The 25440-nt window shown below is 49.1% G+C and overlaps 1 protein-coding gene across 1 annotated transcript in view; it reads right to left on the bottom strand.

Moving 5' to 3' along the window:
* Nucleotides 1-25440, bottom strand: part of LOC148504695 (cytochrome P450 11B, mitochondrial-like) — an 87908-nt gene that overhangs the window by 7429 nt on the left and 55039 nt on the right. Inside the window, exons 2-6 of the mRNA XM_088448588.1 lie at nucleotides 19321-19476; nucleotides 18559-18758; nucleotides 11462-11665; nucleotides 10891-11045; nucleotides 3014-3180 (exon numbers count right to left, since the gene is read on the bottom strand). Coding sequence (XP_088304714.1) covers nucleotides 3014-3180; nucleotides 10891-11045; nucleotides 11462-11665; nucleotides 18559-18758; nucleotides 19321-19476 — 882 coding nt within the window. The remainder of the gene's footprint in view (nucleotides 1-3013; nucleotides 3181-10890; nucleotides 11046-11461; nucleotides 11666-18558; nucleotides 18759-19320; nucleotides 19477-25440) is intronic.

Here is a 25440-nt window from a genome sequence, read left to right as displayed (position 1 = left end):
GCCCCATCTCCCCCATCCTGGCACAGAGGTTACTAGTTACTGTAAGGCACGGGCATGGCACCATCTCCCCCATCCTGGCACAGGGGTTACTAGTTACTGTAAGGCACTGGCATGGCCCCATCTCCCCCATCCTGGCACAGAGGTTACTAGTTACTGTAAGGCACTGGCGTGGCCCTATCTCCCCCATCCTGGCACAGAGGTTACTAGTTACTGTAAGGCACTGGCGTGGCCCTATCTCCCCCATCCTGGCACAGAGGTTACTAGTTACTGTAAGGCACTGGCGTGGCCCTATCTCCCCCATCCTGGCACAGAGGTTACTAGTTACTGTAAGGCACTGGCGTGGCCCTATCTCCCCCATCCTGGCACAGAGGTTACTAGTTACTGTAAGGCATGGGCATGGCACCATCTCCCCCATCCTGGCACAGAGGTTACTAGTTACTGTAAGGCACTGACGTGGCCCCATCTCCCCCATCCTGGCCCAGAGGTTACTAGTTACTGTAAGGCACTGGCGTGGCCCCATCTCCCCCATCTTGGCACAGAGGTTACTAGTTACTGTAAGGCACTGGCGTGGCCCCATCTCCCCCATCCTGGCACAGAGGTTACTAGTTACTGTAAGGCACTGGTGTGGCCCCATCTCCCCCATCCTGGCACAGAGGTTACTAGTTACTGTAAGGCACTGGCCTGGCCCCCTCTCCCCCATCCTGGCACAGAGGTTACTAGTTACTGTAAGGCACTGGCGTGGCCCTATCTCCCCCATCCTGGCACAGAGGTTACTAGTTACTGTAAGGCACTGGCATGGCCCCATCTCCCCCATCCTGGCACAAAGGTTACTAGTTACTGTAAGGCACTGGCGTGGCCCCATCTCACCATCCTGGCACAGAGGTTACTAGTTACTGTAAGGCACTGGCGTGGCCCCATCTCCCCCATCCTGGCACAGAGTTTACTAGTTACTGTAAGGCACTGGTGTGGCCCCATCTCCCCCATCCTGGCACAGAGGTTACTAGTTACTGTAAGGCACTGGCATGGCCCCATCTCCCCCATCCTGGCACAGAGGTTTCTAGTTACTGTAAGGCACTGGCGTGGCCCCATCTCCCCCATCTTGGCACAGAGGTTACTAGTTACTGTAAGGCACTGGCTTGGCCCTATCTCCCCCATCCTGGCACAGAGGTTACTAGTTACTGTAAGGCACTGGCATGGCCCCATCTCCCCCATCCTGGCACAGAGGTTACTAGTTACTGTAAGTCACTGGCGTGGCCCTATCTCCCCCATCCTGGCACAGTTACTAGTTACTGTAAGGCACTGGCGTGGTCCTATCTCCCCCATCCTGGCACAGAGGTTACTAGTTACTGTAAGGCACTGGCATGGCCCCATCTCCCCCATCCTGGCACAGAGGTTTCTAGTTACTGTAAGGCACTGGCATGGCCCCATCTCCCCCATCCTGGCACAGAGGTTTCTAGTTACTGTAAGGCACTGGCGTGGCCCCATCTCCCCATCCTGGCACAGTTACTAGTTACTGTAAGGCACTGGCGTGGCTCCATCTCCCCCATCCTGGCACAGAGGTTACTAGTTACTGTAAGACACTGGCATGGCCCCATCTCCCCCATCCTGGCACAGAGGTTACTAGTTACTGTAAGGCACTGGCATGGCCCCATCTCCTCCATCCTGGCACAGAGGTTACTAGTTACTGTAAGGCACTGGCATGGCCCCATCTCCCCCATCCTGGCACAGAGGTTACTAGTTACTGTAAGGCACTGGCGTGGCCCCATCTCCCCCATCCTGGCACAGAGGTTACTAGTTACTGTAAGGCACTGGCATGGACCCATCTCCCCATCCTGGCACAGAGGTTAGTAGTTACTGTAAGGCACTGGCGTGGCCCCATCTCCCCCATCCTGGCACAGAGGTTACTAGTTACTGTAAGGCACTGGCATGGCCCCATCTCCCCATCCTGGCACAGAGGTTACTAGTTACTGTAAGGCACTGGCATGGCCCCATCTCCCCCATCCTGGCACAGAGGTTACTAGTTAGTTATAACAGAAAGTATAAACGCGGGGGGGTCTTTCTTGGTCAGATCCTCCCACCCTGGCAACCTTATTCGCAGGGATGTCATGGCTATGGGCCTAATGGTAGCGCACATATTCAATTTTTTAGGGTCTGCACATGCGCAGAACAGGTCTGCAATCTCTCCTGCAGACCCCCCCCAAAACATCAGCATGACTGGGCATGCTGCGGCATTTGGGGGGCAGAGCGGAGGGGGTGGCTGTTCACTGTTCCCAAACACAGGGGTCTGCGTTGGTGGATGCAGATTTCCTGGCCTTGCAGCTGCCATGACCCAGCTAGGCTGCGGTAACCTTTAGCAACTGCAGTCTGGCCACATGGGCAACCGTTACGATGATGATCCCAGGCTGGGACCTCGGTTGCAGCGCTGAGATCGCAGATGCAGAAAGGAGGAGCCTGTTTCCTAGAGACGCCTCCTGCTGCTGCATCTGCATATTAGATGGACGGAATCGCACTGGTGTTTCTGCGCGGCTCTGCTATTCCGTCCATCTCTGCATCAGGCTACAGCTGCTGGTTCTCACGATGGTAGTATTTGCTGGGCTCCTGTATTATTCCGACACATTTTATGCCTTTTTTTTAAACTAGCAAAAATGCATTTTACGGTGCAGATTTAATTATGAAAAACATTTGAGTGTAGTTCATTTACTTACAATTTCACTTCAACCAAAAAACAAGATATAGCAATTCTCCCCCCTATTGTGGGTACATTGTGTCTGCGTGGTCCTGCATGAGCCAATCACCAATACTGATGACGGAATGTAAACAGCAAAAATCGGCTCAGCACGGGGTGAGAGCATAATATCAGCAGCTAAGGGGTAAACAGCCTGCAAATGGCCAGATATTATATATACTGCATTTATAGCCCATGAGTCAATTATCATTGAACAATATGGCAGAGGGATGAAGCAGTGCACATATGTGTGAGCAGGAAGCCATATGGTGCAAATCCAGTACTTACCGCAGCGTCTCTTTGATGGCGCCCTTCAGCAGAGGCATAGAGTTCAGTAACTGGTTCAGGTCTTTAGGATTCTGGCTCTCTGCTTTCCGAACTTCATCCCTGAGGTCTCTCTGTACAGATGGGTTCCGGGCCAGCTCAAAGAGAGTGAAGAGCAGGGGCATGGCGGTCTGAGAACAGAGAGCGCAATGTAAATATAGATGGTGTCATTACTTCCCGTCTCTCTCCCAGCTCAGGGAGGAATACACTACAGCACAGGTTCCCACACGTGGTCCTCAAGGCTCCCGTACAGCTCAGGGAGGAATACACTACAGCAGAGGTTCCCACACGTGGTCCTCAAGGCTCCCCTACAGCTCAGGGAGGAAGACACTACAGCACAGGTTCCCACACGTGGTCCTCAAGGCTCCCCTACAGCTCAGGGAGGAAGACACTACAGCAGAGGTTCCCACACGTGGTCCTCAAGGCTCCCCTACAGCTCAGGGAGGAAGACACTACAGCACAGGTTCCCACACGTGGTCCTCAAGGCTCCCCTACAGCTCAGGGAGGAAGACACTACAGCAGAGGTTCCCACACGTGGTCCTCAAGGCTCCCCAAAAGCTCAGGTTTTAGACATGTCCATGGATGAGCACTGGTGGTTAAATCAAACTGACTGAGGTATAAATTAAGTCATCTGTGGTCAACCATGGATATAGCTAAAGCCTGAACTGTTGGGAGCCTTGAGGACCGCGTGTGGGAACCTCTGCTGTACATTATTCATTTTATTAATGAAATAATTGTCTGTGTAGCAGGGGCCATGCTATCTAGGGATATTTCCCTGAGAGGAGAGTTCCTGGGCTCAGCACACAGAAATTGTTACATCTGGTAATTAATAGAGGCACATACGTCGTGATGTGCTTCTAGCACAGAGCGTTTCGGAGCTCGATCATGGTGTTGCGTTAGTAATGAGCGTTTCGTGCACTAGTTACAGAGTGATTTGTTCCAGCGATTTTTTCCATTCATTCCACTGAACGGAGCTTTGGGACTTTGCCTTGCTAAGGACACCTTTGTTAAAGCATGACACACCCTGCGGTGAGTGAGCCGGGGTGTTAGGGGATTTCTCTGCTTGCTTTGTAACACAAGGATAATACCTGGTCATATAAAATATTACTCCCAGCAACACGCAGTATTACTCCCAGCGACACGTAGTATTACTCCCAGCGACATGTAGTATTACTCCCAGCAACACATAGTATTACTCCAAGCAACATGTAGTATTGCTCTTAGCAAAAAGTAGTATTACTCCCAGCAACATGTAGTATTACTCCCAGCAACATGTAGTATTACTCCTAGCAAAAAGTAGTATTACTCCTAGCAACACGTAGTATTACTCCCAGCAACATGTAGTATTACTCCTAGTGACAAGAAGTATTACTCCCAGCAACAAGAAGTATTACTCCCATCTACATGTAGTGTTACTCCTAGCAACAAGAAGTATTACTCCCAGCAACACGCAGTATTACTCCCAGCGACACGTAGTATTACTCCCAGCGACATGTAGTATTACTCCCAGCAACACATAGTATTACTCCAAGCAACATGTAGTATTGCTCTTAGCAAAAAGTAGTATTACTCCCAGCAACATGTAGTATTACTACCAGCAATACATATTACTTCAAGCAACACGTAGTAATACTCCAAGCAACATGTAGTATTACTCCTAGCAACACGTAGTAATACTCCAAGCAACACGTAGTATTACTCCAAGCAACACGTAGTATTACTCCCAGCAACATGTAGTATTACTCCCAGCAACATGTAGTATTACTCCCAGCAACACGTAGTAATACTCCCAGCAACACATAGTAATACTCCAAGCAACACACAGTATTACTCCAAGCAACACGTAGTATTACTCCTAGCAAAAAGTAGTATTACTCCAAGCAACACGTAGTATTACTCCTAGCAAAAAGTAGTATTACTCCCAGCAACATGTAGTATTACTCCTAGTGACAAGAAGTATTACTCCCAGCAACAAGAAGTATTACTCCCATCTACATGTAGTGTTACTCCTAGCAACAAGAAGTATTACTCCCAGCAACACGCAGTATTACTCCCAGCGACACGTAGTATTACTCCCAGCGACATGTAGTATTACTCCCAGCAACACATAGTATTACTCCAAGCAACATGTAGTATTGCTCTTAGCAAAAAGTAGTATTACTCCCAGCAACATGTAGTATTACTACCAGCAATACATATTACTTCAAGCAACACGTAGTAATACTCCAAGCAACATGTAGTATTACTCCTAGCAACACGTAGTAATACTCCAAGCAACACATAGTATTACTCCAAGCAACACGTAGTATTACTCCCAGCAACATGTAGTATTACTCCCAGCAACATGTAGTATTACTCCCAGCAACAAGTAGTAAGACTCCCAGCAACACGTAGTAATACTCCAAGCAACACATAGTATTACTCCAAGCAACACGTAGTATTACTCCTAGCAAAAAGTAGCATTACTCCCAGCAACATGTGGTTTTACTCCTAGCAACACGTAGTATTACTCCTAGTGACAAGAAGTATTACTCCCAGCAACAAGAAGTATTACTCCCAGCAACATGTAGTATTACTCCCAGCAACATGTAGTATTACTCCCATCTACATGTAGTGTTACTCCTAGCAACAAGTATTACTCCTAGCAACATGTAGTATTACTCCTAGCAACACGTAGTATTACTCCAAGCAACATGTAGTATTGCTCTTAGCAAAAAGTAGTATTACTCCCAGCAACATGTAGTATTACTACCAGCAATACATATTACTTCAAGCAACACGTAGTAATACTCCAAGCAACATGTAGTATTACTCCAAGCAACACGTAGTAATACTCCAAGCAACACGTAGTATTACTCCAAGCAACACGTAGTATTACTCCCAGCAACATGTAGTATTACTCCCAGCAACATGTAGTATTACTCCCAGCAACACGTAGTAATACTCCCAGCAACACATAGTAATACTCCAAGCAACACACAGTATTACTCCAAGCAACACGTAGTATTACTCCTAGCAAAAAGTAGTATTACTCCTAGCAACACGTAGTATTACTCCCAGCAACATGTAGTATTACTCCTAGTGACAAGAAGTATTACTCCCAGCAACAAGTATTACTCCCAGCAACATGTAGTATTACTCCCAGCAACATGTAGTATTACTCCCATCTACATGTAGTGTTACTCCTAGCAACAAGAAGTATTACTCCCAGCAACATGTAGTATTACTCCCATCTACATGTAGTATTACTCCCAGCAACATGTAGTATTACTCCCATCTACATGTAGTATTACTCCCAGCAACATGTAGTATTACTCCCAGCAACATGTAGTATTACTCCCATCTATATGTAGTATTACTCCCAGCAACATGTAGTATTACTCCCAGCAACATGTAGTATTACTCCCATCTACATGTAGTATTACTCCCAGCAACATGTAGTATTACTCCCAGCAACATGTAGTATTACTCCCAGCAACATGTAGTATTACTCCTAGTGACAAGAAGTATTACTCCCAGCAACAAGAAGTATTACTCCTAGCAACAAGTATTACTCCTAGCAACACGTAGTATTACTCCCAGCAACATGTATTACTCCCAGCAACACGTAGTTATACTCCAAGGAACACATAGTATTACTCTTAGCAAAAAGTAATATTACTCCCAGCAACACGTAGTATTACTCCCAGCAACATGTAGTATTACTCCCTGCAACATATAGTGTTACTCTAAGCAACATGTAGTATTACTCCCAGCAACAAATGGTATTACTCCTAGCAAAAAGTAGTATTTCTCTAAGCAACATGTAGTATTAATCCCAGCAATATGTAGTATTACTCCCAGCAACATATAGTATTACTCTAAGCAACACGTAGTATTACTCCCAGCAACAAATGGTATTACTCCTAGCAAAAAGTAGTATTTCTCTAAGCAACATGTAGTATTAATCCCAGCAATATGTAGTATTACTCCCAGCAACATATAGTATTACTCTAAGCAACACGTAGTATTACTCCCAGCAACAAATGGTATTACTCCTAGCAAAAAGTAGTATTTCTCTAAGCAACATGTAGTATTAATCCCAGCAATATGTAATATTACTCCCAGCAACATATAGTATTACTCTAAGCAACACGTAGTATTACTCCCAGCAACATGTAGTATTACTCCTAGCAAAAAGTAGTATTTCTCTAAGCAACATGTAGTATTAATCCCAGCAATATGTAGTATTACTCCCAGCAACATATAGTATTACTCTAAGCAACACGTAGTATTACTCCCAGCAACATGTAGTATTACTCCTAGTGACAAGAAGTATTACTCCCAGCAACAAGAAGTATTACTCCCAGCAACATGTAGTATTACTCCCAGCAACATATAGTATTACTCTAAGCAACACGTAGTATTACTCCCAGCAACATGTAGTATTACTCCTAGTGACAAGAAGTATTACTCCCAGCAACAAGAAGTATTACTCCCAGCAACATGTAGTATTACTCCCAGCAACATGTAGTATTACTCCCATCTACATGTAGTGTTACTCCTAGCAACAAGAAGTATTACTCCCAGCAACATGTAGTATTACTCCCAGCAACATGTAGTATTACTCCCATCTACATGTAGTATTACTCCCAGCAACATGTAGTATTACTCCCAGCAACATGTAGTATTACTCCCAGCAACATGTAGTATTACTCCCAGCAACATGTAGTATTACTCCCAGCAACATGTAGTATTACTCCTAGTGACAAGAAGTATTACTCCCAACAACAAGAAGTATTACTCCTAGCAACAAGTATTACTCCTAGCAACACGTAGTATTACTCCCAGCAACATGTATTACTCCCAGCAACACATAGTTATACTCCAAGGAACACATAGTATTACTCTTAGCAAAAAGTAATATTACTCCCAGCAACATGTAGTATTACTCCCAGCAACAAATGGTATTACTCCTAGCAAAAAGTAGTATTTCTCTAAGCAACATGTAGTATTAATCCCAGCAATATGTAGTATTACTCCCAGCAACATACAGTATTACTCTAAGCAACACATAGTATTACTTCCAGCAACATGTAGTATTACTCCTAGCAACACGTAATATTACTCCCAGGAACATGTAGTATTATTCCCACCAACAAGTAGTATTACTCCCAGCAACATGTAGTATTACTCCCAGCAACATGTAGTATTACTCCTAGTGACATGTAGTATTACTCCCATCTACATGTAGTATTACTCCCAGCAACATGTAGTATTACTCCCAGCAACATGTAGTATTACTCCCAGCAACATGTAATATTACTCCCAGCAACATGTAGTATTACTCCCATCTACATGTAGTATTACTCCCAGCAACATGTAGTATTACTCCCAGCGACATGTAGTATTACTCCTAGTGACAAGAAGTATTACTCCCAGCAACGCGTAGTATTACTCCTAGCAACAAGTATTACTCCTAGCAACACGTAGTATTACTCCCAGCAACACGTAGTTATACTCCAAGGAACACATAGTATTACTCTTAGCAAAAAGTAATATTACTCCCAGCAACGCATAGTATTACTCCCAGCAACATGTAGTATTACTCCTAGCAACAAATGGTATTACTCCTAGCAAAAAGTAGTATTTCTCTAAGCAACATGTAGTATTAATCCCAGCAATATGTAGTATTACTCCCAGCAACATACAGTATTACTCTAAGCAACACGTAGTATTACTCCCAGCAACATGTAGTATTACTCCTAGCAACACGTAATATTACTCCCAGGAACATGTAGTATTATTCCCACCAACAAGTAGTATTACTCCCAGCAACATGTAGTATTATTCCCACCAACAAGTAGTATTACTCCCAGCAACATGTAGTATTACTCCCAGCAAAATGTAGTATTACTCCAAGCAACATGTAGTATTACTCCCAGCAACATGTAGTATTACTCCCAGCAACATGTAGTATTACTCCCAGCAACATGTAGTATTACTCCCAGCAACATGTAGTATTACTCCTAGTGACAAGAAGTATTACTCCCAACAACAAGAAGTATTACTCCTAGCAACAAGTATTACTCCTAGCAACACGTAGTATTACTCCCAGCAACATGTATTACTCCCAGCAACACATAGTTATACTCCAAGGAACACATAGTATTACTCTTAGCAAAAAGTAATATTACTCCCAGCAACATGTAGTATTACTCCCAGCAACAAATGGTATTACTCCTAGCAAAAAGTAGTATTTCTCTAAGCAACATGTAGTATTAATCCCAGCAATATGTAGTATTACTCCCAGCAACATACAGTATTACTCTAAGCAACACATAGTATTACTTCCAGCAACATGTAGTATTACTCCTAGCAACACGTAATATTACTCCCAGGAACATGTAGTATTATTCCCACCAACAAGTAGTATTACTCCCAGCAACATGTAGTATTACTCCCAGCAACATGTAGTATTACTCCTAGTGACATGTAGTATTACTCCCATCTACATGTAGTATTACTCCCAGCAACATGTAGTATTACTCCCAGCAACATGTAGTATTACTCCCAGCAACATGTAGTATTACTCCCAGCAACATGTAGTATTACTCCCAGCAACATGTAATATTACTCCCAGCAACATGTAGTATTACTCCCATCTACATGTAGTATTACTCCCAGCAACATGTAGTATTACTCCCAGCAACATGTAGTATTACTCCCAGCGACATGTAGTATTACTCCTAGTGACAAGAAGTATTACTCCCAGCAACGCGTAGTATTACTCCTAGCAACAAGTATTACTCCTAGCAACACGTAGTATTACTCCCAGCAACACGTAGTTATACTCCAAGGAACACATAGTATTACTCTTAGCAAAAAGTAATATTACTCCCAGCAACGCATAGTATTACTCCCAGCAACATGTAGTATTACTCCTAGCAACAAATGGTATTACTCCTAGCAAAAAGTAGTATTTCTCTAAGCAACATGTAGTATTAATCCCAGCAATATGTAGTATTACTCCCAGCAACATACAGTATTACTCTAAGCAACACGTAGTATTACTCCCAGCAACATGTAGTATTACTCCTAGCAACACGTAATATTACTCCCAGGAACATGTAGTATTATTCCCACCAACAAGTAGTATTACTCCCAGCAACATGTAGTATTATTCCCACCAACAAGTAGTATTACTCCCAGCAACATGTAGTATTACTCCCAGCAAAATGTAGTATTACTCCAAGCAACATGTAGTATTACTCCCAGCAAAATGTAGTATTACTCCCAGCAACATGTAGTATTACTCCCAGCAAAATGTAGTATTACTCCCAGCAGTCCCCTGTAGCATCTTCTATTTCCAAATTAATGTCCTTCTGAGTAATTTTACCAAAGTGAGAGTTTTAGAAGAGGAGATGTTGCCCATAGTAACCAATCAGATTCTCGCTATTATCTTCTAGTAGGCGTAGGATAAATATCAGCTAGAATCTAATTGGTTGCTATGGGCAACAACTTTATTCTAAAAACCCTCACTTTAGTAAATATACCCCAGGACTGCAGATGTGTTACTTGCCCACGTGTGGGTCCAGTATGTGGTATTATTGCTGTTTCTCATATTCTCTAATATAAGGACAGAAAAACATGGGAGTGTTCGTTCTAGAGAGAGAGGCTGAAATCAATAACATGGCGGGGGCAAGAGAAAGGCATCAGGGTACCAGGACCACAGGAAGGACAGAGAAAGCACTTGGGCAAGGACACAAGGGGCACAGGCGACAAGGGTGGATTCCTAGAGGGTAAAGCTGCGGACGGCTAGACGTAAAGGGTAAGTGACCCAAATCCTGATCCCCTCTCACCGTGTCCACTCCCCCGGCCATCATTTCGGTGATATTGGCCTTTATAGAGTCCAGCGGGAGCTCTGCTTGTAATAACAGCTCAGCCATTATACCCGAATATCCTCTCTCCTGACCCAGACAGAATTCCTGGTAAATGTTCTGGATACATCGGTCAGCTGGAGGAATAAAGCACAGATACAGGGGATTAGGGGTCTGTGCAGGGGATTACGGGGTCTGTGCAGGGGATTACGGGGTCTGTGCAGGGGAAGAGTGCAGGGGATTAGTGGGTTTTTGTGGGGGAAGAGTGCAGGGGTTTAGGGGGTCTATGTTGGGGAGAGTGCAGGGAATTAGGGGGCCTGTGTGCGGGGGATTAGGGGTTCTATGTTGGGAACAGTGCAGGGGTTTAGGTGGTCTATGTGGGGGAGAGTGCAGGGGATATGAAGAGAGGGTAGATTGGGGCCATTAGTCGAGTTGAGGCACAGTCAGGAAAGTGTAGAACATGGTGGCAGGTTAGAATGACACACGTCTCTTCTGATGAATGTGGAGAGGAAGTGGTCTGAGGGGGAAGGTCAGCATCATACCATATCCTCACCCTGCTCGAATATAACGTCCCAGGCCTTCATGTGATCATTCCATATGCGGCTGTCCGAGAGCCGCATCAGCTGGTGAGGGAAGTAGAGCAGCGGCAGTGTGGTCTTTATCATGGTCTCCACTGCGCCAATGAAGCGCAGAGACTCAGCGTTTGGATGTTCCTCGAGCAGTCCGAGGCGCTGTCCGTACAAGACGTAGCTGCTGGCTGTGGAGATTGAGGATCACTGCTGGTAAATTATGGAAAGTGGTTCCGTAATAATAACACCATGGCTCTGCCGGACACTAACGCCATGTCTCTTCTCTCATTGTGTAGAACAAACACAGGCGGTAGTGAGGCGTTTTATGATTATACATCTCGCCGTTGTGTAATTAATGTTACGGTCACTGTACATAGACTTTAGCGCTGTCACAATTTTCCTTACATTATAAATAGGCCTAAGTAAGCATAATTAATTAATTTACATAATACCTAGAGCTGATCATTATAATGCACAATTACTAACTACTGGCTAAACTGAAGAGATTTTATGCAACCAGTAAATGTGGTATGTGCAAACGTGTCCCTGCACAGGAACCGCGCATCCCACCTGTCTCTGCATAGTAACCGCGCATCCCACGTGTCTCTGCATAGTAACTGCGCATCCCACGTGTCTCTGCATAGGAACCGCACATCCCACGTGTCCCTGCATAGGAACCGCACATCCCACGTGTCCCTGCATAGGAACCGCGCATCCCACGTGTCCCTGCATAGGAACCGCGCATCCCACGTGTCTCTGCATAGGAACCGCGCATCCCACGTGTCTCTGCATAGGAACCGCGCATCCCACGTGTCTCTGCATAGGAACCGCGCATCCCACGTGTCTCTGCATAGGAACCGCGCATCCCACGTGTCCCTGAATAGGAGCCGCGCATCCCACGTGTCCCTGCATAGGAACCGCGCATCCCACGTGTCCCTGCATAGTAACCGCGCATCCCACGTGTCTCTGCATAGGAACCGCGCAGCCCACGTGTCCCTGCATAGGAGCCGCGTATCCCACGTGTCCCTGCATAAGAACCGCGCATCCCACCTGTCCCTGCACAGGAACCGCGCATCCCACGTGTCTCTGCATAGGAACCGCACATCCCACGTGTCCCTGCATAGGAGCCGCGCATCCCACGTGTCCCTGCATAGGGACCACGCATCCCACGTGTCCCTGCATAGGAACCACGCATCCCACATATCATGCACCATACCAGGCTTGCCTACCCTCCCGATTTGGCCGGGAGCCTCCCGATTTTCGGCCCCCCGGAAAGGCAGGCAAGCCTCCCGGAAGTCTCACACCCTCCCCACCTCCCCCCTAAAAAAAACAGAAATCCCCGCAGCGGGGGGCCCGGTGACGCGATTCGCGTAGAATCGCATCATCATGGCCCCGCCCCCTGCTTCACAATGCCAAAAATCGGCATTGTGAAGAGGGGGCGGAGTTACGATGACGCGATCGTGCGACTCTGTCCCCACTGTGACCCAAAATGGCCGCCCCACCCACGGCTCCGCCCCCAATGGCCGGCCCCACCCCCCGCTATTAGCCAACAATCAGCTCCCTCCCGGAAGACTGGAGCTGATTGTCGGCAAGTATGCACCATACTTGCCTACTTTTGAAAAAGCATGTCAGGGAGAGTGTGAAAGTAAAGGAGCCCACACACATACCGATGTCCTCACACATACCGATGTCCTCACACATACCGATGTCCACACACATACCGATCACATACCGATGTCCTCACACATACCGATGTCCTCACGATACGATTTTATGGCCAATTTCCTCATGAACTTTCACGGGAGCTCCCTTGCCGTCGTGATCACCATTTGGAGTTAAAAATGTCCAATCTGACTAAAGATTTATCTTGCAGCCAATGCATTGTATCCCAGATTGGCTAATCTGCCCTACAGCACGGCAGATCAGAAGATGCGATGTACGACGAGCGGGGATGCGCATCGGCATCATGCTCGTGAGTATAAACTCACGATTTGTACTTTTTTTTTACCCGATTCGTCGTCACGATTCGTCGGAATCGGCCAAATCGTTTAAAATGTCGCTATGTGTGTGGGCACCTTAACACCTATTACCGTGGCGGTAAAGTGGGCGTGTACTGCTACATCTGAGGGGTGTGTCATAATACTGACTTACATCCACATGTATATGAGCCCCAAAGCAGTCAGTAAGATCTATTTGTTGAAGAAGACACAATGATACTTTATAGAAAATACATGTAACCATAGGGATCATTGTGCCTTATACCCAATGCAGGGAAATTATACTAATGCATGTAGCCATAGGGATCATTGTGCCTTATACCCAATGCAGGGAAATGATACTAATACATGTAGCCATAGGGATCATTGTGCTTTATACCCAATGCAGGGCAATTATACTAATGCATGTAACCATAGGGATCATTGTGCCTTATACCCAATGCAAGGAAATTATACTAATACATGCAACCATAGGGATCATTGTGCCTTATACCCAATGCAGGGGAATTATAGTAATACATGTAGCCATAGGGATCACTGTGCCTTATACCCAATGCAGGGAATTATACTAATACATGTAGCCATAGGGATCATTGTGCCTTATACCCAATGCAGGGAAATTATACTAATGCATGTAGCCATAGGGATCATTGTGCCTTATACCCAATGCAAGGAAATTATACTAATGCATGTAACCATAGGGATCATTGTGCCTTATACCCAATGCAGGGAAATTATACTAATACATGCAACCATAGGGATCATTGTGCCTTATACCCAATGCAGGGAAATACTAATACATGTAGCCATAGGGATCATTGTGCCTTATACCCAATGCAGGGATATTATACTAATGCATGTAGCCATAGAGATCATTGTGCCTTATACCCAATGCAGGGATATTATACTAATGCATGTAACCATAGGGATCATTGTGACTTATACCTAATACAGGGCATTATACTAATACATGTAGCCATAGGGATCATTGTGCCTTATACCCAATGCAGGGAAATTATACTAATGCATATAACCATAGGGATCAATGTGACTTATACCTAATACAGGGCATTATACTAATACATGTAGCCATAGGGATCATTGTGCCTTACACCCAATGCAGGGACATGATACTAATACATGTAGCCATAGGGATCATTGTGCCTTATACCCAATGCATGGACATTATACTAATACATGTAGCCATAGGGATCATTGTGCCTTATACACAATGCAGGGACATGATACTAATACATGTAGCCATAGGGATCATTGTGCCTTATACCCAATGCAGGGACATGATGCTAATACGTGTAGCCATAGGGATCATTGTGCCTTATACCCAATGCAGGGAAATTATACTAATGCATGTAGCCATAGGGATCATTGTGCCTTATACCCAATGCAGGGAAATAATACTAATACATGTAGCCATAGGGATCATTGTGCCTTATACCCAATGCAGGGAAATGATACTAATACATGTAGCCATAGGGATCATTGTGCCTTATACCCAATGCAAGGAAATGATACTAATGATCCCATTTGTAGGTATATATCTCTGTTTTCTTTTTATATAACAGTGTCATAATGGGGGTAAGGTACAATCAGGGAGATTATTAGACTCTTCAGGGAGACAGGGAGATTGCTGCTATGTCAGGGAGCCTCCCTGACAATGAGGGAGCGTTGCAAATGATGGGTTAGAACTGCGCTCTGCTGTATGGGCAGATGGGATGTGAGATGTATTGTTTGTGTCGGGGTGCTGCACCTTCCTAAAAGCAGGAGTACCGGGTCCTGTGTAACGATAGAATGGGGTAGAGGGTGCGGAGGGTGCGCTCGCCCTATGGGTGTAATGCTGGAGTAATAGTATGTCCTGGTCTTTTGTGTTCGATGTTGTGTGTGGAGTGATGGGGTGTAGTGAGGGAAGGGGGTCTAATGGACTGGAGGTGGTGGGTGAGGAAATGAAGACAGAGGCAGAAATGGGGGCCAAAAGGTTTATTGGAAAAAAAAAAAAAAACTAATCCTGTTCGGTCCCAGGCACCCAGGTGGGGTGAGCGATCCACTTGGGGGTGTGTGTGGGTGGAGACTGGGGAGGTGAGTGGACCCTTTTACGGGGCTCCTTTCCGTGCAGTTCAATAGACCGGCACGTTACCCCTGCTGGACCTTTGGTCAACAGTCTTAGGATGTCTCGGGGGGAGGGGAGTGGTGGGTTGGTTGCGGGTCTCGCGGTTGTGGATGTACACCCTGGCGGCATCCCGCGCAGGGGTATAAGTCTCGGAGTCACTTACCTACCGGTAGGATTTGTTGGTGAAAATGGCTTTGGCTGCTGGTAGCTGGTGTTAGAGTTTCCTTTTGCAGATCCGGTGTTGGATGGCTGCTGCGGTGTCAGCGGTTGGAGGAAGGTCTGTGTGTGGTAGTGGCTTGCTGGTGCACTGTGGGGCTTGGTGCACCGCGTTGCTGGCGTTCTGTTCCCGCTGCCTGGTGGGTGCCTGTTGGTGTGGATCGCTTAGGGATTGCCGCTGGATGAACAGCTGTGAGTGGAGCTGGTGTTGGTTACTCCCAGGGGGCGGTGCGTGGTCGCCTGGGTCAAGCAGGTGGAGTGGTGATCAAGAGGGGTGCGCAGGGCTTTGCTAGGTGTGAAGCCCAGTGCGGCCCTGCGGGTGTAGGGGGTCTCCTACATTCTGACACCACAGCCAGCTTACACCAGAGCTCTTCATTCCCGCGGAGAACTCAGTCGAGCCTTGCTGCTTCCAGAACCCTCTCTACCCACCACCCGCAGGGCCGCGCTGGGCATCACACCTAGCAAAGCCCTGCGCACCCCTCTTGATCACCACTCCGCCTGCTTGACCCAGGCCACCACGCACCGCCCCCTGGGAGCAACCAACACCAGCTCCACTCATAGCTGTTCGTCCAGCGGCAATCCCTAAGCGATCCACACCAACAGGCACCCACCAGGCAGCGGAAACAGAACGCCAGCAATGCGGTGCACCAAGCCCCACAGTGCACCAGCAAGCCACTACCACACACAGTGCTTCCTCCAACCGCTGACACCGCAGCAGCCATCCAACACCTCATCTGCAAAAGGAAACTAACACCAGCTACCAGCAGCCCAAGCCATTTTCACCAACAAATCCTACCGGTAGGTAAGTGACTCAGAGACTTATACCCCTGCGCGGGATGCCGCCAGGGTGTACATCCACAACCGCCAGACCCGCTGCCAACCCACCACTCCCCTCCCCCCAAGACATCCTAAGACTGTTGACCAAAGGTCCAGCAGGGGTAACGTGCCGGTCTATTGAACTGCACGGAAAGGAGCCCCCTAAAAGGGTCCACTCACCTCCCCAGTCTCCACCCACACACCCCCAAGTGGATTGCTCACCCCACCTGGGTGCCTGGGACCGAACAGGATTAGTACTGTGTTTTTTTCCAATAAACCTTTTGGCCCCCATTTCTGCCTCTGTCTTCATTTCCTCACCCACCACCTCCAGTCCATTAGACCCCCTTCCCTCCCTACAACCCATCACTCCACAGTCCACACACAACATCGAACACAAAAGACCAGGACATACTATTACTCCAGCATTACACCCATAGGGCGAGCGCACCCTCCGCACCCTCTACCCTAAGGAGGGAGAGTTGGCAAGTATTTCATGCACTGCACCTGCAGAACTCACATACAGTATCATGTACAGGACCTGCAGAACCCATATATCATGCACACAACCTGCACCAATATATCCCTGCACAGGACCTGCAGAACCCACATATCATGCACAGGACCTGCAGAACCCACATATCATGCACAGGACCTGCAGAACCCACATATCATGCACTGGACCTGCAGAACCCACATATCATGCACAGGACTTACAGAACCCAAATATCATGCACAGGACCTGTAGAACCCCTATATCATGCACAGGACCTGCAGAACCCCTATATCATGTACAGGACCTGCAGAACCCCAATATCATGCACAGGACTTACAGAACCCATATATCATGCACAGGACCTGCAGAACCCCTATATCATGTACAGGGCCTGCAGAACCCCAATATCAGGTACAGGACTCACAGAACCCACATATCATGCACACAGCCTGCAGAACCCATATATCATGCACAGGACCTGCAGAACCCACATATCATGCACAGGACCTGCAGAACCCACATATCATGCACACAGCCTGCAGAACCCATATATCATGCACATAACCTGCAAAACCCATATATCATGCACAGGACCTGCAGAACCCACATATCATGCACACAGCCTGCAGAACCCATATATCATGCACAGGACCTGCAGAACCCATATATCATGCACACAGCTTGCAGAACCCATATATCATGCACAGGACCTGCAGAACCCATATATCATGCAGACAGCCTGCAGAACCCACATATCATGCACAGGACCTGCAGAACCCACATATCATGTACAGGACCTGCGGAACCCACATATCATGCAGACAGCCTGCACCAATATATCCCTGCACAGGACCTGCAGAACCCACATATCATGCACAGGACTTACAGAACCCACATATCATGCACAGGACTTACAGAACCCACATATCATGCACAGGACCTGTAGAACCCCTATATCATGCACAGGACCTGCAGAACCCCTATATCATGTACAGGACCTGCAGAACCCCAATATCATGCACAGGACTTACAGAACCCATATATCATGCACAGGACCTGCAGAACCCATATATCATGCAGACAGCCTGCAGAACCCACATATCATGCACAGGACCTGCAGAACCCACATATCATGCACAGGACCTGCAGAACCCACATATCATGCAGACAGCTTGCAGAACCCATATATCATGCACAGGACCTGCAGAACCCATATATCATGCACACAGCTTGCAGAACCCATATATCATGCACAGGACCTGCAGAACCCATATATCATGCAGACAGCCTGCAGAACCCACATATCATGCACACAGCCTGCAGAACCCACATATCATGCACAGGACCTGCAGAACCCATATATCATGCAGACAGCCTGCACCTCTATCCATGGCCACAGGATGACACAAACATTACTGATACAACGTTACTGACATTCAAGTGTGAATCGGAAGAGGTCTGCATACAGGTCCACAGTCAGCGCTTTTCTCGCGTTTTTGTTCATATGTCTCCGCATGAGGGACACAAAGTCTCCGGCCACCTCATCCAGGAAGGGAAGAAACTTCTTCACGCCAGTCAGGCTTAGAACCTCTTTGTTCAGTATAACTCGGTCAGATCGCCAGGGCTCCCCATTGCTGTGTCGGGAAATGTTGTATCATTATCCAGAACATGTGTGCAGTGCAAAGTTTTAGGGGGCCTATGTATCAAAGCTGGGAAAGAGATAAAAATGTAACAAATAAATCGGCAATCAGCTCCTAACTATCATTTTTAAAACACAACCTGAAAAATGTAAATTGGAAGCTGATTGGTTAGTACTTTATCTCTCTCCCGCTTTGATACATAGGCCCCTTAATGTCATATTGTAGCTTATTATTAGACAGGGTGTGATGACTTATGCATTAACACCAAATCATAAATAAGGGCGACTTTTTCCCACCAGGTGCTCCTGAGGGCAGTTTCCATTCTGTCTGTACCTACTAGAAGGATAAGTGGCGTTACAGAAGGAATGGGGGAGACCATAAAGTAGCTATATATACCAGTATGTACAGAAAATTGATGACATCACCAGCCTATAATTATAGCACTATTATCTGCCACCTCCATCGGTGAGACCTACCTGTTCCTCAGCACTGAATGAGTCTTTATAAGTGACATTTGGGAAATGTGTTATATACAGAGAAAGAGGAAATTACTTACAGCAGGAACACGCCGCACTTGAGGTTGCGCAAGTCCCGATGTATTTCCCAAGCCTCGATCGTCATCCTACGAGGGAAAACCCCTTCAGACTGGAAGAGCCGGGCGACGTCCTGTGGAAGCATAATATTCACGCTGCTGTGTGTGCCGAGATTCTCCCTGCAGAGGTACAGAGACACTGAGTCACGCTGCTGTGTGTGCCGAGATTCTCCCTGCAGAGGTACAGAGACACTGAGTCACGCTGCTGTGTGTGCCGAGATTCTCCCTGCGGAGGTACAGAGACACTGAGTCATGCTGCTGTGTGTGCCGAGATTCTCCATGCAGAGGTACAGAGACACCGAGTCACGCTGCTGTGTGTGCCGAGATTCACCCTGCGGAGGTAGAGAGACACTGAGTCACGCTGCTGTGTGTGCCGAGATTCTCCCTGCGGAGGTACAGAGACACTGAGTCACGCTGCTGTGTGTGCCGAGATTCTCCCTGCGGAGGTACAGAGACACTGAGTCATGCTGCTGTGTGTGCAGAGATTCTCCCTGCAGAGGTACAGAGACACTGAGTCACGCTGCTGTGTGTGCCGAGATTCTCCCTGCAGAGGTACAGAGACACCGAGTCACGCTGCTGTGTGTGCCGAGATTCTCCCTGCGGAGTTACAGAGACACCGAGTCATGCTGAAGTGTGTGCCGAGATTCTCCCTGCAGAGGTACAGAGACACTGAGTCACGCTGCTGTGTGTGCCGAGATTCTCCCTGCGGAGGTACAGAGACACTGAGTCACGCTGCTGTGTGTGCCGAGATTCTCCCTGCAGAGGTACAGAGACACTGAGTCACGCTGCTGTGTGTGCCAAGATTCTCCCTGCGGAGGTACAGAGACACTGAGTCACACTGCTGTGTGTGCCGAGATTCTCCCTGCGGAGGTACAGAGACACGGAGTCATGCTGCTGTCTGTGTCGAGATTCTCCCTGCAGAGGTACAGAGACACTGAGTCACGCTGCAGTGTGTGCCGAGATTCACGCTGCAGAGGTACAGAGACACTGAGTCACACTGCTGTGTGTGCCGAGACTCTCCCTGCAGAGGTACAGAGACACTGAGTCACGCTGCTGTGTGTGCCGAGATTCTCCCTGCGGAGGTACAGAGACACGGAGTCATGCTGCTGTGTGTGCCGAGATTCTCCCTGCAGAGGTACAGAGACACTGAGTCACGCTCCTGTGTGTGCCGAGGCTCTCCCTGCAGAGGCACAGAGACACCGAGTCACGCTCCTGTGTGTGCGAGGCTCTCCCTGCAGAGGTACAGAGACACAGTCACATTGCTGTGTGTGCCGAGATTCTCCCTGCAGAGGTACAGAGACACTGAGTCACGCTGCTGTGTGTGCCGAGATTCTCCCTGCACAGGTACAGAGACACTGAGTCACGGTGCTGTGTGTGCCGAGATTCTCCCTGCGGAGGTACAGATACACTGAGTCACGCTGCTGTGTGTGCCGAGATTCTCCCTGCGGAGGTACAGAGACACTGAGTCACGCTGCTGTGTGTGCCGAGATTCTCCCTGCGGAGGTACAGATACACTGAGTAACGCTGCTGTGTGTGCCGAGATTCTCCCTGCGGAGGTATAGAGACACTGAGTCACGCTGCTGTGTGTGCTGAGATTCTCCCTGCGGAGGTACAGATACACTGAGTCACGCTGCTGTGTGTGCCGAGATTCTCCCTGCAGAGGTACAGAGACACCGAGTCACACTGCAGTGTGTGCCGAGGCTCTCCCTGTAGAGGTACAGAGACACCGAGTCACGCTCCTATGTGTGCGAGGCTCTCCCTACAGAGGTACAGAGACACCGAGTCACGCTCCTGTGTGTGCCGAGATTCTCCCTGCAGAGGTAGAGACACTGAGTCATGCTGCTGTGTGTGCCGAGAATCTCCCTGCAGAGGTACAGAGACACTGAGTCACACTGCTGTGTGTGCCGAGATTCTCCCTGTGGAGGTACAGAGACACTGAGTCACGCTGCTGTGTGCCGATATTCTCCATGCAGAGGTACAGAGACACTGAGTCACGCTGCTGTGTGTGCCGAGATTCTCCCCGCGGAGGTACAGAGACACCGAGTCACACTGCTGTGTGTGCCGAGATTCTCCCTGCAGAGGTACAGAGACACTGAGTCACGCTGCTGTGTGTGCCGAGATTCTCCCTGCGGAGGTACAGAGACACTGAGTCACGCTGCTGTGTGTGCCGAGATTCACGCTGCAGAGGTACAGAGACAGAGTCACACTGCTGTGTGTGCCGAGACTCTCCCTGCAGAGGTACAGAGACACTGAGTCACGCTGCTGTGTGTGCTGAGATTCTCCCTGCAGAGGTCCAGAGACATTGAGTCACGCTGCTGTGTGTGCCGAGATTCTCCCTGCGGAGGTACAGAGACACGGAGTCATGCTGCTGTGTGTGCCGAGATTCACCCTGTAGAGGTACAGAGACACTGAGTCACGCTCCTGTGTGTGCCGAGGCTCTCCCTGCAGAGGTACAGACACACCGAGTCAAGCTCCTGTGTGTGCGAGGCTCTCCCTGCAGAGGTACAGAGACGCAGTCACATTGCTGTGTGTGCCGAGATTCTCCCTGCAGAGGTACAGATACACTGAGTCACGCTGCTGTGTGTGCCGAGATTCTCCCTGCGGAGGTACAGAGACACTGAGTCATGCTGCTGTGTGTGCAGAGATTCTCCCTGCAGAGGTACAGAGACACTGAGTCACGCTGCTGTGTGTGCCGAGATTCTCCCTGCAGAGGTACAGAGACACCGAGTCACGCTGCTGTGTGTGCCGAGATTCTCCCTGCGGAGGTACAGAGACACCGAGTCATGCTGAAGTGTGTGCCGAGATTCTCCCTGCAGAGGTACAGAGACACTGAGTCACGCTGCTGTGTGTGCCGAGATTCTCCCTGCGGAGGTACAGAGACACTGAGTCACGCTGCTGTGTGTGCCGAGATTCTCCCTGCAGAGGTACAGAGACACTGAGTCACGCTGCTGTGTGTGCCGAGATTCTCCCTGCGGAGGTACAGAGACACGGAGTCATGCTGCTGTGTGTGTCGAGATTCTCCCTGCAGAGGTACAGAGACACTGAGTCACGCTGCAGTGTGTGCCGAGATTCACGCTGCCGAGGTACAGAGACACTGAGTCACGCTGCTGTGTGTGCCGAGATTCTCCCTGCGGAGGTACAGAGACACGGAGTCATGCTGCTGTGTGTGCCGAGATTCTCCCTGCAGAGGTACAGAGACACTGAGTCACGCTCCTGTGTGTGCCGAGGCTCTCCCTGCAGAGGCACAGAGACACCGAGTCACGCTCCTGTGTGTGCGAGGCTCTCCCTGCAGAGGTACAGAGACACAGTCACATTGCTGTGTGTGCCAAGATTCTCCCTGCAGAGGTACAGAGACACTGAGTCACGCTGCTGTGTGTGCCGAGATTCTCCCTGCACAGGTACAGAGACACTGAGTCACGGTGCTGTGTGTGCCGAGATTCTCCCTGCAGAGGTACAGAGACACTGAGTCACGCTGCTGTGTGTGCCGAGATTCTCCCTGCGGAGGTACAGATACACTGAGTAACGCTGCTGTGTGTGCCGAGATTCTCCCTGCGGAGGTATAGAGACACTGAGTCACGCTGCTGTGTGTGCTGAGATTCTCCCTGCGGAGGTACAGATACACTGAGTCACGCTGCTGTGTGTGCTGAGATTCTCCCTGCGGAGGTACAGATACACTGAGTCACGCTGCTGTGTGTGCCGAGATTCTCCCTGCGGAGGTACAGAGACACCGAGTCACGCTGCTGTGTCTGCCGAGATTCTCCCTGCGGAGGTACAGAGACACCGAGTCACACTTCTGTGTGTGCCGAGATTCTCACTGCGGAGGTACAGAGACACCGAGTCATGCTGAAGTGTGTGCCGAGATTCTCCCTGCAGAGGTACAGAGACACTGAGTCACGCTGCTGTGTGTGCCGAGATTCTCCCTGCGGAGGTACAGAGACACTGAGTCACGCTGCTGTGTGTGCCGAGATTCTCCCTGCAGAGGTACAGAGACACTGAGTCACGCTGCTGTGTGTGCCAAGATTCTCCCTGCGGAGGTACAGAGACACTGAGTCACACTGCTGTGTGTGCCGAGATTCTCCCTGCGGAGGTACAGAGACACGGAGTCATGCTGCTGTGTGTGTCGAGATTCTCCCTGCAGAGGTACAGAGACACTGAGTCACGCTGCAGTGTGTGTCGAGATTCACGCTGCAGAGGTACAGAGACACTGAGTCACACTGCTGTGTGTGCCGAGACTCTCCCTGCAGAGGTACAGAGACACTGAGTCACGCTGCTGTGTGTGCCGAGATTCTCCCTGCGGAGGTACAGAGACACGGAGTCATGCTGCTGTGTGTGCCGAGATTCTCCCTGCAGAGGTACAGAGACACTGAGTCACGCTCCTGTGTGTGCCGAGGCTCTCCCTGCAGAGGCACAGAGACACCGAGTCACGCTCCTGTGTGTGCGAGGCTCTCCCTGCAGAGGTACAGAGACACAGTCACATTGCTGTGTGTGCCGAGATTCTCCCTGCAGAGGTACAGAGACACTGAGTCACGCTGCTGTGTGTGCCGAGATTCTCCCTGCGGAGGTATAGAGACACTGAGTCACGCTGCTGTGTGTGCTGAGATTCTCCCTGCGGAGGTACAGATACACTGAGTCATGCTGCTGTGTGTGCTGAGATTCTCCCTGCGGAGGTACAGATACACTGAGTCACGCTGCTGTGTGTGCCGAGATTCTCCCTGCGGAGGTACAGAGACACCGAGTCACGCTGCTGTGTCTGCCGAGATTCTCCCTGCGGAGGTACAGAGACACCGAGTCACACATCTGTGTGTGCCGAGATTCTCCCTGCGGAGGTACAGAGACACCGAGTCACGCTGCTGTGTGTGCCGAGGCTCTCCCTGCAGAGGTACAGAGACACCGAGTCACGCTCCTGTGTGTGCGAGGCTCTCCCTACAGAGGTACAGAGACACCGAGTCACGCTCCTGTGTGTGCCGAGATTCTCCCTGCAGAGGTAGAGACACTGAGTCACGCTGCTGTGTGTGCCGAGATTCTCCCTGCAGAGGTACAGAGACACCGAGTCACGCTGCAGTGTGTGCCGAGGCTCTCCCTGCAGAGGTACAGAGACACCGAGTCACGCTCCTATGTGTGCGAGGCTCTCCCTACAGAGGTACAGAGACACCGAGTCACGCTCCTGTGTGTGCCGAGATTCTCCCTGCAGAGGTAGAGACACTGAGTCACGCTGCTGTGTGTGCCGAGAATCTCCCTGCAGAGGTACAGAGACACTGAGTCACACTGCTGTGTGTGCCGAGATTCTCCCTGTGGAGGTACAGAGACACTGAGTCACGCTGCTGTGTGCCGAGATTCTCCATGCAGAGGTACAGAGACACTGAGTCACGCTGCTGTGTGTGCCGAGATTCTCCCCGCGGAGGTACAGAGACACCGAGTCACACTTCTGTGTGTGCCGAGATTCTCCCTGCAGAGGTACAGAGACACTGAGTCACGCTGCTGTGTGTGCCGAGATTCTCCCTGCGGAGGTACAGAGACACTGAGTCACGCTCCTGTGTGTGCGAGGCTCTCCCTGCAGAGGTACAGAGACGCAGTCACATTGCTGTGTGTGCCGAGATTCTCCCTGCAGAGGTACAGATACACTGAGTCACGCTGCTGTGTGTGCCGAGATTCTCCCTGCAGAGGTACAGAGACACTGAGTCATGCTACTGTGTGTGCCGAGGCTCTCCCTGCAGAGGTACAGAGACACTGAGTCACGCTCCTGTGTGTGCCGAGATTCTCCCTGCAGAGGTACAGAGACACTGAGTCACGCTGCTGTGTGTGCCGAGATTCTCCCTGCGGAGGTACAGAGACACTGAGTCACGCTGCTGTGTGTGCCGAGATTCACGCTGCAGAAGTACAGAGACACTGAGTCACGCTGCTGTGTGTGCAGAGATTCTCCCTGCAGAGGTACAGAGACACTGAGTCACGCTGCTGTGTGTGCCGAGACTCTCCCTGCAGAGGTACAGAGACACTGAGTCATGCTGCTGTGTGTGCCGAGACTCTCCCTGCAGAGGTACAGAGACACCGAGTCACGCTGCTGTGTGTGCCGAGCTTCTCCCTGCA

This window comes from Taudactylus pleione, unplaced genomic scaffold (genome assembly GCF_031769625.1).
Source record: "Taudactylus pleione unplaced genomic scaffold, aTauple2 ptg000460l, whole genome shotgun sequence".
NCBI lineage: Eukaryota > Metazoa > Chordata > Amphibia > Anura > Myobatrachidae > Taudactylus > Taudactylus pleione.
Note: the sequence above shows the minus strand (reverse complement) of the source record. Positions and strands in the feature narration are given on the sequence as shown.